This window comes from Cyprinodon variegatus, unplaced genomic scaffold, assembly GCF_000732505.1.
Source record: "Cyprinodon variegatus isolate N-32 unplaced genomic scaffold, C_variegatus-1.0 Scaffold1005, whole genome shotgun sequence".
In the NCBI taxonomy this organism is placed as follows: Eukaryota; Metazoa; Chordata; class Actinopteri; order Cyprinodontiformes; family Cyprinodontidae; genus Cyprinodon; species Cyprinodon variegatus.
In genome coordinates this window covers 107,056-120,112 of record NW_015151458.1, presented here as the reverse complement: position 1 = coordinate 120,112, position 13,057 = coordinate 107,056, and the positions used below count along the sequence as shown (strand labels likewise).

Sequence of the window (13,057 nt, the reverse complement as noted above, 5' to 3'; positions counted from 1 at the left end):
TATGAAAATCCCTAAAGAGAGTTGTTTTTATTTACTTTTTTTGGCATTTGATTAGTTATTTATTCATCAGTGATCAGTGAGGTTAAGAAGTATTTCCCCCTTATGTGGTCAGATGAGACCAAAATAGAACTTTTTGGTTTTAATTCCACTAACCCTGTTTGGAGGAAGAATAATGATGAGTACCATCCCAAGAACACCATCCCTACTGTAAAGCATGGTGGAGGTAGCATCATGCTTTGGGGTGGGGGTGGGGGGTTCTGCACATGGGACATGTGACTGCACTGTATTAAGGGGAGAATGACCGGGGCCATGTATTGCGAGAATTTCGGGAACAACCTCCCTCCCTGTTGGAGCATTGAGGATGGGTCGAGGCTGGGTCTTCCAACATGACAATGACCCAAAGCACACAGCCAGGATAACCAAGGAGTGGCTCTGGAAGAAGCATATCAAGGTTCTGGTGTGGCCTAGCCATTCTCCAGACCTAAACCCAATAAAGAATATTTGGAGGGAGGGAGGGAAACCCCATGTTTCTTAGTGACAGCCCAAAAACCTGACTGATCTAGAGAAGACCTGTTTGGAGGTGTGGGCCAAAATCCCTCCTGCAATGTGTGCAAACCTGGTGAAAAACTACAAGAAACATTTAACCTCACACAACATTTATATGCACACAAAGGCTACTGTACCAAATATTCACATTTATTTTCTCAGGTGTTCAAATACATATTTGCAGTTATATGATAAAAATAAATAGTTAAAAAAACATACATTGTGATTCCTAGGTTGTTGTTTTTTTTTTTTTTTTTTGTAACAGTGGACATGCACCTACAATGTCAATTTCAGATCCCTCCATGATTTCTAAGTGGGAGAACTTGCAAAATAGCAGGGTGTTCAAATACTTATTTTTTTCACTGTAACTTTTATTTGTTTGTACTATTTTAGTCAAAATTATGAATTGTCTTTAGCTGCTGAGTTTCTTTTTAGAAAGATCTGTTCATGGATTCAGAAAAAAAAAAGTGTACACAATACAAAAAGCTTAAACACATTTAACAGAGGTTGTTTCTGTTAAATTATATTTAGGGAAGGTCAGAGTACACAGACCCTGAAACAAACAGTAGAAACATTTCATAGGACCACATTGACGGTATGACACTTTAATCCAATGCAAAGTAGTCAGTTTAGAGCTGGCAGAACTAAATTTGCTTTTCCTTCTGAATACCTCAAACACACAGACATGGCTAAACTGCTGAAAACTGAATAAAAATGTCCAAATTGTACTCGATTAGCTATTTCCCACCCCTGGTGTAATGTGACGTTAGAGTTAGAATGTGTTAGGTGTGACTGCTGAGCAGATGTTTTCCATCTGGGCTTAGTGCTCTAGTAGCAATAGGCAGATCAACATGGCACCTTATAGGGAAATACCTCTTATGATGCTACTATTTATAATGCATATGTCATTTTTTTAAATAAATGAATAATAATGAAAAGATTTAAACCAGTCTCTATTTCCTAACTCAATCCTGTTGGATCATTTATGCATAAGGACTTGACAATTGTTGCTCTACATAAAGAGGGCCTAGGCTATAGAAAGAGCCCCAACACCATGAAAACAAGTTGGGACACGATGACCATATAACAACACAGGGTCCACTCACAGCAGACTTCGCCTTAGATATTCAATCCAATTAGATTTATAGTGGTAACAGCCAGATTAGTACAGTTTTTTTTTATCTAAGGGAAACCAGCTGATTGAATTGACTCTTCAGCAATCCCCCACACTAAGCTTGCTTGTGGCAGCAGTGGAGAGATAAACTCCCTTTTAACAGGAAGAAACCTCCAGCAGAACCAGGCACAGTGTGAGCGGCCATCTGCAGAGGTGGAATGGGGTTCAGGGAGACGGATAAACAGATATTGACATAAATGAAATAGTATCTTTGGTATTCCGGTCTATTTAGAACACTTTGATGCTGAGAATCGACATTCGCTTGGAGTAACCTAGGAAAAGAATTAGAGTAGTATTCCCCTGTGGCCCGGACACTGGTGGAGAAATAAGCCAGAGGGTGAGTGGGACTGAGAACAGTCTGATATTTTAAAAAGGAGGTGGGGTTGAGGTGGGTGAAAGAAGGGAGAATGAAGGGGATTATGAAAGATGATTGGCTTTGGAGGAAGTGTGATCCAGATGTTTATTGGCTGAAGCTGAACATCACAGGTGGTTCATGTGACCTCATGTAGAGACATAACTAGTTCTTCCATCAAGAATAAGGGGCTTTTTGATGACTGTATGTTACATTGTTTTTATCCAATGAATAAAAACAGTGTCATTGGATTATCTGTTTGGCATAGCTGATGCTTTGTGCATGCTCTTCACTCTTAATCAGGACTGAGCAAGGAACAGGAACGTTTTGCTGTGTTTCTATTTTAATTTTGTCGTTGTGTCATACTTTTCCTCTCAGTTATCATTCCATTTATCTGAATTACAGTTCATTTCAAATTGACTCTTAGTTTTTTGTACTGTTTTTACTTTACTTATTGTTTTAAAAATATGATTAAAAAACGTAGCCCACAAGCATCCTTATTCACATTTTCCCCTTAAAGTTATAATATATGTTTACATTATTTATTGGCTGAATCTAAAAACATCAAAGATATTTTCAATTTAAACATAAATATTAAATAATACAATACAACCTACAATAACTTAAATCTCAATGTACTAGGTAATCAAATCATTTCAGTTTAGTCTGTCAAATAAGCTACCTGTAGTGTTTTTAAATGTCCAGCAGGTGTCAGTATTCTGCGAGACAGTATCAACGCAGTATCAATACAGTTTGGAAATGTGTGGAAACGCTTCAAGATTCCTCATTAACCTATCATTACTCTTCAGTTACTGATCCTGCAAGAACACGTTCTAGATTTTCTGGAACCGGTGCATGAAAACTGAACATTTTCTGATAACTATTGGAACTGTAATAAAATGCAAAGAAAACATTTTTTTTTAACATAGATTGCAGAGAAATAAGCTGTATTTCAGCACAAATTTTGAATCCAAAAGTTGACCTGAGTATAAAGATCTTGAGTTGAGGTAGCTTGTTTTAAACAAAACTGCTTTTTACCCAACCTAAACTCTTTGGGATTTGTGAAACACAATCATAGATAATACATAATCATGATGTTTTGAAATCGAGATGTTACCAAGAATCAGTTTATTTACTTTTTGCCGTTAGAAAAAATCTTATGTAATTAACCATCCTTATTTTCACTGTAATAATAAATAAAATCATAAACTTCTTCTATCGTAAATACACTATAATTAGATTCAGGCCGTTTCAGTCAGGCTTCCTTGTTTTGTTTTGTTTTGTTTTTTTTCTTAGCCGCAAGATTTGCTTGCTTTTGCGCCATATGGTTGAGCCTGTTTGACCACCGCGCTGCCTCGCGGGAAATGTAGTTGTTTTATGTTTAAAGAACCTCGTTCACCATGACAGTTATACGACTCAAAAACTACACTTCCCTTCCGGATTTCTGCTGCGAATGTTGTTAACGGATAACTTGTGGTTTTTGGCGATCTTGCAACTGTGGAGGAGCTTGCAAACAACACTGTGCGCAAAACACCGGTAAATAGAGCAGATTTTCTTTGTTTCACTGCCTCCGTTGAAGCTAAAATCACCTTTAAAATGTAACGGGCGTTGTCTTCATTGCTATAATTGCATGTTGTGCTCATGTTTTGGGAAGTGACGTTAACAATAAACATGTCTAGCGAGTTAATAAGGCGAAAACGATACGCTGGATGTCGTTATTCAATGTTTAGAACCGCAATGAACGGTTGCCGTAGCCTCTAGCTCCAGAAGCCGCTGATGTCGGATTTTTTTGGCTGTTTTTGTTTGTCAGGCCGCGCTGCTCGGTTCTATCTGGTTGTTGTAATATCGCTTCGTCGCCACTTGTGGTCGCTGTTTCACTCTCCTGCTTGTATTTTATTTAAAAGTTAAACTAAAACTGTACGTTTACATTCTATGCCTATAGTAGTATGCATTTCAGAAACTTTAACCTTTCTTTGTTCTTTAGAGCCTTGATTGTTGCTGATAGACATGTCAGACACATCGAGTGATGCAGAGTCCTCCTGTGGCTGGACCATCATCAGTAATGAGGTAAGATCTTGTAGTTTTTGGCAGAAAAACTTGGTTGTAATGTCCTTCATATTACATCTTATATCCAACGCAAAATTATGTTGTAATTAAATGGTAAATGTTTACAGCTTATATCTGATTGGATATTCACCAATCAGAGCCTTGTGCGAGATATTCCAATTTTGATTGCATTTTAAGAATGTGTCAAGCTATGAGAACTAAATTTAAAATATATTTTCTTAGCCTGCCTATCAGAATTCATTATTAGCTTACATACAAGGCAGAGGTCATGTTATACCTGTGTGTTTGAGGACATTTTCTATAAAACTAAATCATGTTTCCTTTAGGAAGGCAACATAATTATAGGGAGTGTATTTTAAACCAGATCTATTTAAAATGGGCACAGGTTACACAGCTAACTTTACAAAAGGAGAAGTCTATTTGTGTATTACTTAGACAATCTAGATTCTTATTTAAAATTTCCAAAGTTTCCTGTTCCAAGCTTGAACGGAGCAAGAGGGGTAACTTTGCTGTACTCTTTTCAGCCTTCCTGTTTGCTGCTGAAGGTCTTGCTCTCTCTCTAACAATCTCACAGCTCAAATGAAATACTAATAGTTTATCAAAGGCTGATGTTAGTACCACAGGGTAGTGCTTTAAGATAAAACCAAACATATTGAGTCTTTTAGTTTCTGATTAACTGGTCAGGGATGATTACGCTGAATGTCATTAGGTTCTGGTCAACACTGGATTTTGTTTAATTGTTTGTTTTTGTTTGTTCTCTTACTAACACGGTGAAACTTATACATGCCCTTTATTTTTTTTTTTGCAACTGAATTTCTGCTCAGAGATGGATAATGCAATGTTATAATCATACATATGTAGTACTCCTTTAACCTAATCTCTGATCTGCTGCTGTAGGGTTCAGATATAGAGACACTGGGATCAGACGCAGCAGCTGAATATGCCACTGAGCTGTCAGAGCAACCAAGTTTGGAAGAACCACAGCTGATTGAATCACAAGCCTCATCACCGGCTGGTAAAAAGCTTGATAACTGTTCTTGTTTAAATAATTACGCAATGCTGGTTTTAATGCTAGTAAGTGAAACAATGTTCAGCCCTTCAGTTGAAATATATTTTACAGTTTAAGCGACAGAGTGGTAGTGCAGAAACCAGAAGGCAATATCATCATGATTCTCTTTTTTTTTTTTCTTTGATCATTTTCCTCTTTAATATGTATTTTTTTTATTACCAGTTTATATGGAACCTTAGCGTTGGCCAAATTAATGTTCTTTTGCGTGTGTTTTTTTCTAAGCATTTTATTATAAACATGTCAACGTCGTTATGATAATATGTAAAAAAAGAAAATCCCTTTATTGACACTGGGCAAATTCATTCTCTGCATTTAACCCATCCCCTTGGGGATTACTGTTATTTTTAGTTCAATTACATTTAATTAATTCTATTTGAAGTTTTAATTTTTACAGTGTTGATCTAAATGAGTCACATTTATTTGATATTTAACTTTAGTTAAATGTTGAACTTTTATACTCTATATTAATTTGCCTAAATGGCTATGTTTGTGGACATAAGTCAGGTTTATTGTGGCTGTGCATAAATATATATTTTTTAGTTTATGTTTTTATTTATTTTTTTACTCTTCCAGCTCTGGGTGTTAAGGAAATCTCTCTTGATGACACACTGGGAGAGCAGACTGTTGATGAGACCATGTGTGGTCTTGAGGTGAGAGGAGATAAATGTATATAAAGAAAATGTTAAAGTAAAACAGAACTGGTTATTAAATGGTTATTACCTTCTGAAAATGTGTCCTGCAGGCTGGAAATGATGCCACAGTCAAAGAGCATGTTTTTTCCTCGAGTGATCACTCTGACATTGTGACCTTGAGAGACCTGAGTGAGGGCCAGCATGGGGAGGAGGAGGCAGCCAGCTCTGAGGAGCTGTACCTCGGCACCTCCAGTAGCAGTCATTATACCTTCACTGCCACAGAGACAGGTACGGCTCCTTTTAAATACCTTCTAAATAATCAACAGCAATACATCCGATACAAAAACTTTCTCCTGTGCCTGAGCAGGTTTGTTGTTGAGTTACTGGAAACTTCACCAAACTCTGGTGAACTTGAGCCGCCACCTGAGATGTCAGCTCCCTGGTAGCTGCTTGTTTCCTAATTTAAATTGAATTTATTCTAGCATGACCCTAACCTTGTTTAGCAGCTAACTAAGCTAAAACTGATGGCTGCTTGTGAAGCCTGAGAGATGTTGTGATGTAAGTTTGATGTGTGCACGAACAAAACTCAAGCCTGAATGGAAACTGTGGAACACTACAGACTTACAAAAAAAAATAAAAATTCTTAAAAATTATTATACCTGGGGTTTGCTTTGGTGGCATCGTCGTGTGGTTAACGCACACGACCCGTGTTTGGAGGCCTTAGTCATCGACGCGGGCGACCCGGGTTCGAATCCGGCCTGTGGTCCTTTTCCGCATATCTCTCCTCCTCTCAAACCCCCTTGTTGTTACTGTGGGGATGCTGTTTTCAGGGTGATGTAAAAGTTGAGTTTTCTTCCACAGTTATTTACACTTCATGATGTTCAGTTTTGCTCTCTGTCCCTATTTTTGATGTGTCCCCTTCCTATAAATGAACCATGGTCTGGTTTATGTTAGATTGAAATCTGGCATCCAGGAGGTCTGAAACCAACAGAGCTGCAAACTGCAGATTCTGGGTGCCGAAGGATGATCTGTGATGATCTCTGATTTTCTGTGGTGTTCCTTAACTTTAAAGATATATTCTTTGCAGCTTGTCAGTCATGCCATCTATGGATGCGTTTAAAGATTTGCTTTTTATAAAACATAAGTCAACTTTATAACATTAGGTGTTAGAAGGATGGTTAGTAATGTGCAGAGTGCTTTTTGCCATTTTGGTTCTAGAATGAATAGCCAAAATGTTAATGCAGATTAAAATAATTTTTGTTAGTTATTTGCAAAGTAAACCAGTATAAAGGACACTTTTTCTATAGCTTATATTTTTATTGATATTTGATGAGAGATTTTCAAACATTTCTAAATTTTGGGGTTTGCATGTTAAGTAAACAGTTCACTTCACATGGTTGCATAATTTCCACCTCACTAGCATGTGGTGGAAAGGAAAACAAGATGAAAAACAACCATGTGCCATTCAGTAGCTTCAAGAAGGTGCTGATTTATAATTTTTACCTGAGTATTGAGCTGGGATAATAAGTATGAACCGTTTAATCAATATTAGAGAAATCATACTTGGCAAATCTTTGCAGCTTGATGGAAGATGGCTCAGAAACTACTTTAAATGCATGAAGGGATGAGCATTTTGGGAGCTCTTGCAAATTACCACATGAATTTCCTCAAGGTGTGTAAGACTATTTGCTTTTGGCTTTAAACTGCAAAAGTGTTACCTCATCTAACTGCAGACAGCACACTGCACAGCATTAAACTATAGGTACAGTAAACACCCTCACCTACATCCTCTTATGCTGCTGATAAAATCAGGAAGGTCTCTTTTCAGATCTGCTCCTCCACAGTAAGGCTAAACCTGATGGTAGAGGTGTAAAAATCTCTGAGACATTTTTCAGATTTTGAAGGAAAATGTAAATGCAGATGTGATGGCTATGGTTCAGCATAAGGGTCCATTATATTCAAAATAATATCCTATTGGGACATTTGATAAGTACCAAGTTCTTGCATGATTTGAAAGATAATTGCAAAGCTACCTCTCTGAAACTTTACACATGGACATTAGACGACTGGGGAATGAATCCCAGAAACACCCAGACAGTTTTGAACAAAGCTTGAGGTCATAATGGGTTGGTTTACTTTCCTCCTTTTGGTGTCAACATCTTCATCTGTTTTTTATGTGGAATGTAGCCTTTCCAGCACAGCAGCCAGCGCTGACAAACTCCAGCAGCAGTGAAGATGAAGATGCACGAAGCTCCAGCCCCATTTTACGAAAGCGAAGGGTTAGGAAGAACACCACAAGCATTGTGACCGATCCAGAGGAGGAGGAGGTGTTGCAAGACTCACTGTTTAGTGAGTTGGAGAAGAAGGAAGAGCTACAGCAGCAGGCTGACTGGGTGGAGGTGAGACCTAATGCTGCTCATGACGACCGAGAGCAAGGCTTGGATGGGAACATCCTTAACAAATGCATCCTGCTCGCCCTCATTATCGCTGTCAGCATGGGCTTCGGCCACTTCTATGGTAACGCCACACTTCTAATCTAACATGCATAGACGTGCACGTACAGATAAGTGGAAATAATCAGTTTGACCAATTTCTCCTGTAGGAACGGTCCAGATTCAGGAAAGACAGAAAACCAGTGGAATTGAGCACATGGATGTGAGGGATCTACTTAAGCAGCATGATGGAGATTGGCATTTAACACAGCAGGTTGGTTATTAAACATAATGTTTGATAAACGTCCATCAGTAATTACAATCACTGAAGGTCAACTTAGAAGGCTAAGTAAATACATTTGGTGCTTCTTCTTTTTATGAGAACTAGCTGAGTGAAAAAAAAAAAAATATATATATATGTATATATTCTACTTTCTCTGTAAAATGATTATGAATAAACTGAATTCAGTATTAATAGAGATATTAGCATTTACAGATTGTTACAAAAACCAGGAGATGTGTCCCATTTCACTTTAACCCCTCAGACCTCGCCTCATTGTCCGAAGCTTCATATCTCTCATTACATGTGATGGAGCAGGAGAGTTCACAAAACTTCTATGGTAGTTCACAGGTCTGTACAGATTAGTCATTAAAGGATTTAAAGGCGTGTGGTTAGACTGGTTGTCTTGCAATGCTGTAAACCTATCACACCCTGGTCAGGCTCCAGTTAGGGTAATATTACAGACTTGGTGGTGCAGCTGCTGCTGTGCACACAAAGTCCCATTGCTAGTCTGGTTGTAACTAAAAAGATCTCACCAGTTTCCACAATGATAAATACAACACAGTAAAAAGGCCACCTTAATGAATGTCTCAAAGAGTCGACTAAATGCACTCAAATACTGTCGCTGCAAGCTCATCCAGGGGAAGCATGTCTTGCAAGTCAATGACTGGATGCAGTGGTTTTCCTTGACATAAACTTTTACCAATCTGACCGTATTATCTCTGTAAAATAGCCTGAGATGACATGAGTTGTGAATTGGCACTATATAAATAAATACAGCTGAATTGAGTTGAGTTAATAGGCTGGGATGCTCTTGATTCCTTGCTGCATAAAAAAATGTGCACACCACCAAATTGCACAAACTTTGGTGTATTATTTAAGTTGGGTTTGTCAAATGACAAAAGTACTAGTCAGGCTGGGAAAAAAATAAATAAAAAAAAGATCATGATGAGGTGGATAACCTGAGCAGGTGTGTTTATGAAATGATAGTAAACCAGAATAATTCATCCGAACACCCCAAACAATTTAACCCCTCAGCACTGAGGCATGTTAAATGGGATCTCTTTCACACTCCAGATGAATTTAGATGCCATTTTCTGCTCCATATCAGGGGTGGGAGTGATGATAGTGGTGCAGAAACCTTCAATTATTAAGGGAAAGAAGACTTTTTGAATTTTCTTTTTGAACAGTTTCCGGAGGTATACTTTATAAGTAATTGGAGATTAAGTGTTGAAGAAGGGAGAATAAATTCATAATTTAGACCTCAATAATTCAAGAATATTGTCTTTATGATTTGACTAATTAAACTTTTTTCTTTTTATCCTTAACTCATGAATTATCTCACTCAGTTTGGCCAAGATAGTCCCGATGAGCAGCAGATTATAAATTTGCTCTCAGAAGTGATTAAGAAGATAAAGGAAGAAAACAAGGAGTCTGAAACAAAACCTTTTCAAATTTAGATAAATTCCAATGATCTGAGTTATTTAACACTAGAACTCACAAGGCCGCATTTTGATGCGTTTAAGCTTTTAAAGGGAAAGAACTTTATTTGGATTATTCATATGTTGCTCATGTTAACTTGACTTTTCCTGTTTCTATATTTCCTTAATTTTCACATCGTTTTTTTAATAAAATAAAAACCTAAAAATAAAAATGGTTCATTCTACCGCAATCTCCCACAGCCATTATTTTGACGGCTCTATTAGTTGCATTGTAAATTCTCACCAATTGACTTTCTAGCTAGACCTCTTTGGCTTATACCGACAAATGGCTTTCAGAAGAAAATCTTACAACGAAACAGGCTTTAGAAATGCTTCAAAATATTGGTTATAGCATTTCGGGTGGAGAGGGAGAGACCGATGAGGAGGACTGGGTAGGAAGCGGCTCAGATTCTGACCCACGCATGGGAAAACGCAGACATATTAGGGACCAATCAGACAATAGTGAAACTTTTGCTCAAGGTTTGGACAGCACTGCCCGCCTCCCAGCCTTTAAAAATGTATATATTAGACCTGATATAATGTCTACATATCCACAATGAGTTTATATCGCACACTAAAACCATTTCAGTTGATGACATCATCACTACTCATGCATTCCATTGGGGAAAAATGTCACCGGTCAAATTGAAGGCCAGTGGGAGTTCTAGTAGGATCAGAATCCTGGGAGTCCTAGTGTTGAACAGAAATGATTGGTTACTTAACCTTTAAATGGATAAGCAGAAACTTATTTTTCTGTTCCTGTCAAGGTCCAGAGAGATTCCCTGGAAAAGGTTCTGAAACAGACCATGGAGGAGAGCACGGACGTCGTGTCTCAGCAGCAGCGTCTAACAGATGAAAACCTCCAGCTGAGAAGCTCTCTGGAGCGTGAGGAAAAATCTTTGTCCGTTTTACAGGAGGAGTTGAAAAACCTGCGCTCAAAGATTCAAGATCTGGAGGCTAGGGGAGTGGATTCACTGCTGTCAGAAAACCAGAGGCTGAAAGAGCAGCTGGAGGAGGGGCAGTGGATGATCAGAGACTTTCAGGTTCAGAGGAAAGACATGATGGCTGAAGCTCATATGCTCAGGATGAAGCTGGACAGAGAGAGGAAGGTCACGGAGGAGCTGAGGAACGAGCTGAGTGCTCTGAGGAGTCATGTTTCTACATCTAACAAGGAGAGCGGGTCAGAAGCAGAAGATTGGGAGCAACGTCTGCTGGAGCTGCAGAAGAAGCTGAGTTTCGAGCAGCAGCGCTCCGACCTGTGGGAGAGGCTGTACGTGGAATCCAAAGAGGAGAAGGCCAAAGGAGACAGAGAATCCAAAGTAAAAAGAACCAGACAGGGAATGGCCGGGAAAATGAAGGAGACGTTTGATGCTGTGAAAAACTCCACCAAAGACTTCGTCCATCACCATAAGGAGCAGATTAAGAAAGCCAAAGAGGCTGTGAAAGAAAACCTGCGGAAGTTTTCTGATTCGGTCAAATCAACATTCAAACACTTTAAGGATTCAGCCTCAACATTCATCAACAAAGCACAGAGATTTTATAACAAGAAGCATGACAAAGCAAACACTGACGAGTCATGGCAGCGTCCAGCCCAGAAACCCCACCACCGACACAAAACATCCTCCTCCCACAATGACAACAACACACGGAAATCAGCCGGGAAAGTTCTCCAGGACCAAGAGAGCAACCAGAGGAGAAGCATGAAAGGATGCAGCGGGGTCTTTGACTGCGCCTACCAGGAGTCCACCAGCCTCTTCAACAAAGCCACGGAGCCGATCAGAGCCGACGAGTTCAACCTGCTGCTACAGAGCTACCTGCAGCAGGAAGTGGACCACTTCTACCACTGGAACGAGCTGGGAGCCTTCATCAACGGCTTCTTTCATAATGGACTCTTCATCCACGACCGCATGCTCTTCACAGACTTCGTAAGCAAGGTTGAAAGCTACCTGGCTGACATCCAGGAATATCATGGCTTAGATGACGACATGTTCAGGGACTTGGACGACTACATCTACAGGCACTTCTTTGGAGAAGGATACACCAAGAGTTCTGGCCCGCGGTAAGTCTCCTCTAGAATCACATCTCAAAAACAGAAACTCAATGACCTTTACGCAACATCTGAGGAATTTCCTGCTAGAAGAAACCTAAGCCTAAAAACACAAGGAATAAACAGGCTGACTCAGTGAACTCCTCACTAAACAACTGGTTCAGTACCGAGACTAAATTACTCTCAAGAAGATCAGGTGACCTCTGAAGGTGATTGAATGCATTAGTTTATTTACTGTCAGAGGGGGATGAATTCTCAAATCATTTTTAATTTTATTTATCAAAAATGTAAACACAAAAAAACATTTTCCCGTTCACAGTGCACTTATCCATTACTTTTTATGGCTCTATCCAGTAAAATTCCAGTAAAACAAATCAAATTTTGCTGTTTCGATCTAACTAAAATGTAAAAAGATTTGATACAAGTTTTATGTCCTTAACTGTGTCTTTCTATGATTTTTTTCCTCTCTGATCTTAGAGGGCCGTTTCCAAGGCCCGACACAGACTCAAAGGAAGACTGGAGAGCAAGGCATCAGCAGAGGAAGCAGCCGAGGGGCAGATCTCGTCCTCACTGTTCTCGCAAGATGAGCCGATCAGGAAGGAACGCAGACAGACACATGGCTGATGTGAAAATTGAACTGGGCCCGATGCCCTTTGACCCCAAATACTAAAAGAAAATCATCATGAAAGCTTTTTTTTTTTTTTTGGCAATTTTGCACAATTCTTTTTTTTTTTTTTTTCAAGCTACTGAGCGTCCCAGCCCTGTTGTATGTTTTAACAATTTAAAAGTTTTAATGGACGATGCGGGACTTTCCTGCTTTAAGTTAACTCTTGGATTGTTTCCATGCCTATTGAAAAAATATAAAATAAATGTAATTTAAATCAATACTTGAGCTAATCATCCACCTGTTGCCATGCTTAACTCAATCCAAGAGGTTTAGCTTGTAGGTGTATGAAGGTTTTCTTTGACCAGTTTGT

The 13,057-nt window shown here is 38.9% G+C and overlaps 1 protein-coding gene across 1 annotated transcript; it reads left to right on the top strand.

Annotated features, from left to right (window-relative positions):
* Positions 1–3,477: 3,477 nt before the first annotated feature.
* Positions 3,478–13,046, top strand: ccpg1 (cell cycle progression 1). The gene is made up of 9 exons (XM_015399366.1): positions 3,478–3,608; positions 4,057–4,139; positions 5,037–5,154; positions 5,782–5,858; positions 5,951–6,128; positions 8,028–8,357; positions 8,443–8,546; positions 10,801–12,092; positions 12,558–13,046. Exons 2-9 carry the CDS (start codon positions 4,080–4,082, stop codon positions 12,748–12,750), a joined length of 2,352 nt encoding a protein of 783 aa, XP_015254852.1. The 5' UTR covers positions 3,478–3,608; positions 4,057–4,079; the 3' UTR covers positions 12,751–13,046.
* Positions 13,047–13,057: the final 11 nt, after the last annotated feature.

Excerpts from the sequence above, each read along its gene's own strand:
- ccpg1 (XM_015399366.1), top strand. The coding sequence starts at position 4,080 with ATGTCAGACACATCGAGTGATGCAGAGTCCTCCTGTGGCTGGACCATC. Across the intron at positions 8,358-8,442 it reads GGGCTTCGGCCACTTCTATG|GAACGGTCCAGATTCAGGAA; the intron begins GTAACGCCACAC and ends TTTCTCCTGTAG. Across the intron at positions 12,093-12,557 it reads ACCAAGAGTTCTGGCCCGCG|AGGGCCGTTTCCAAGGCCCG; the intron begins GTAAGTCTCCTC and ends CTCTGATCTTAG.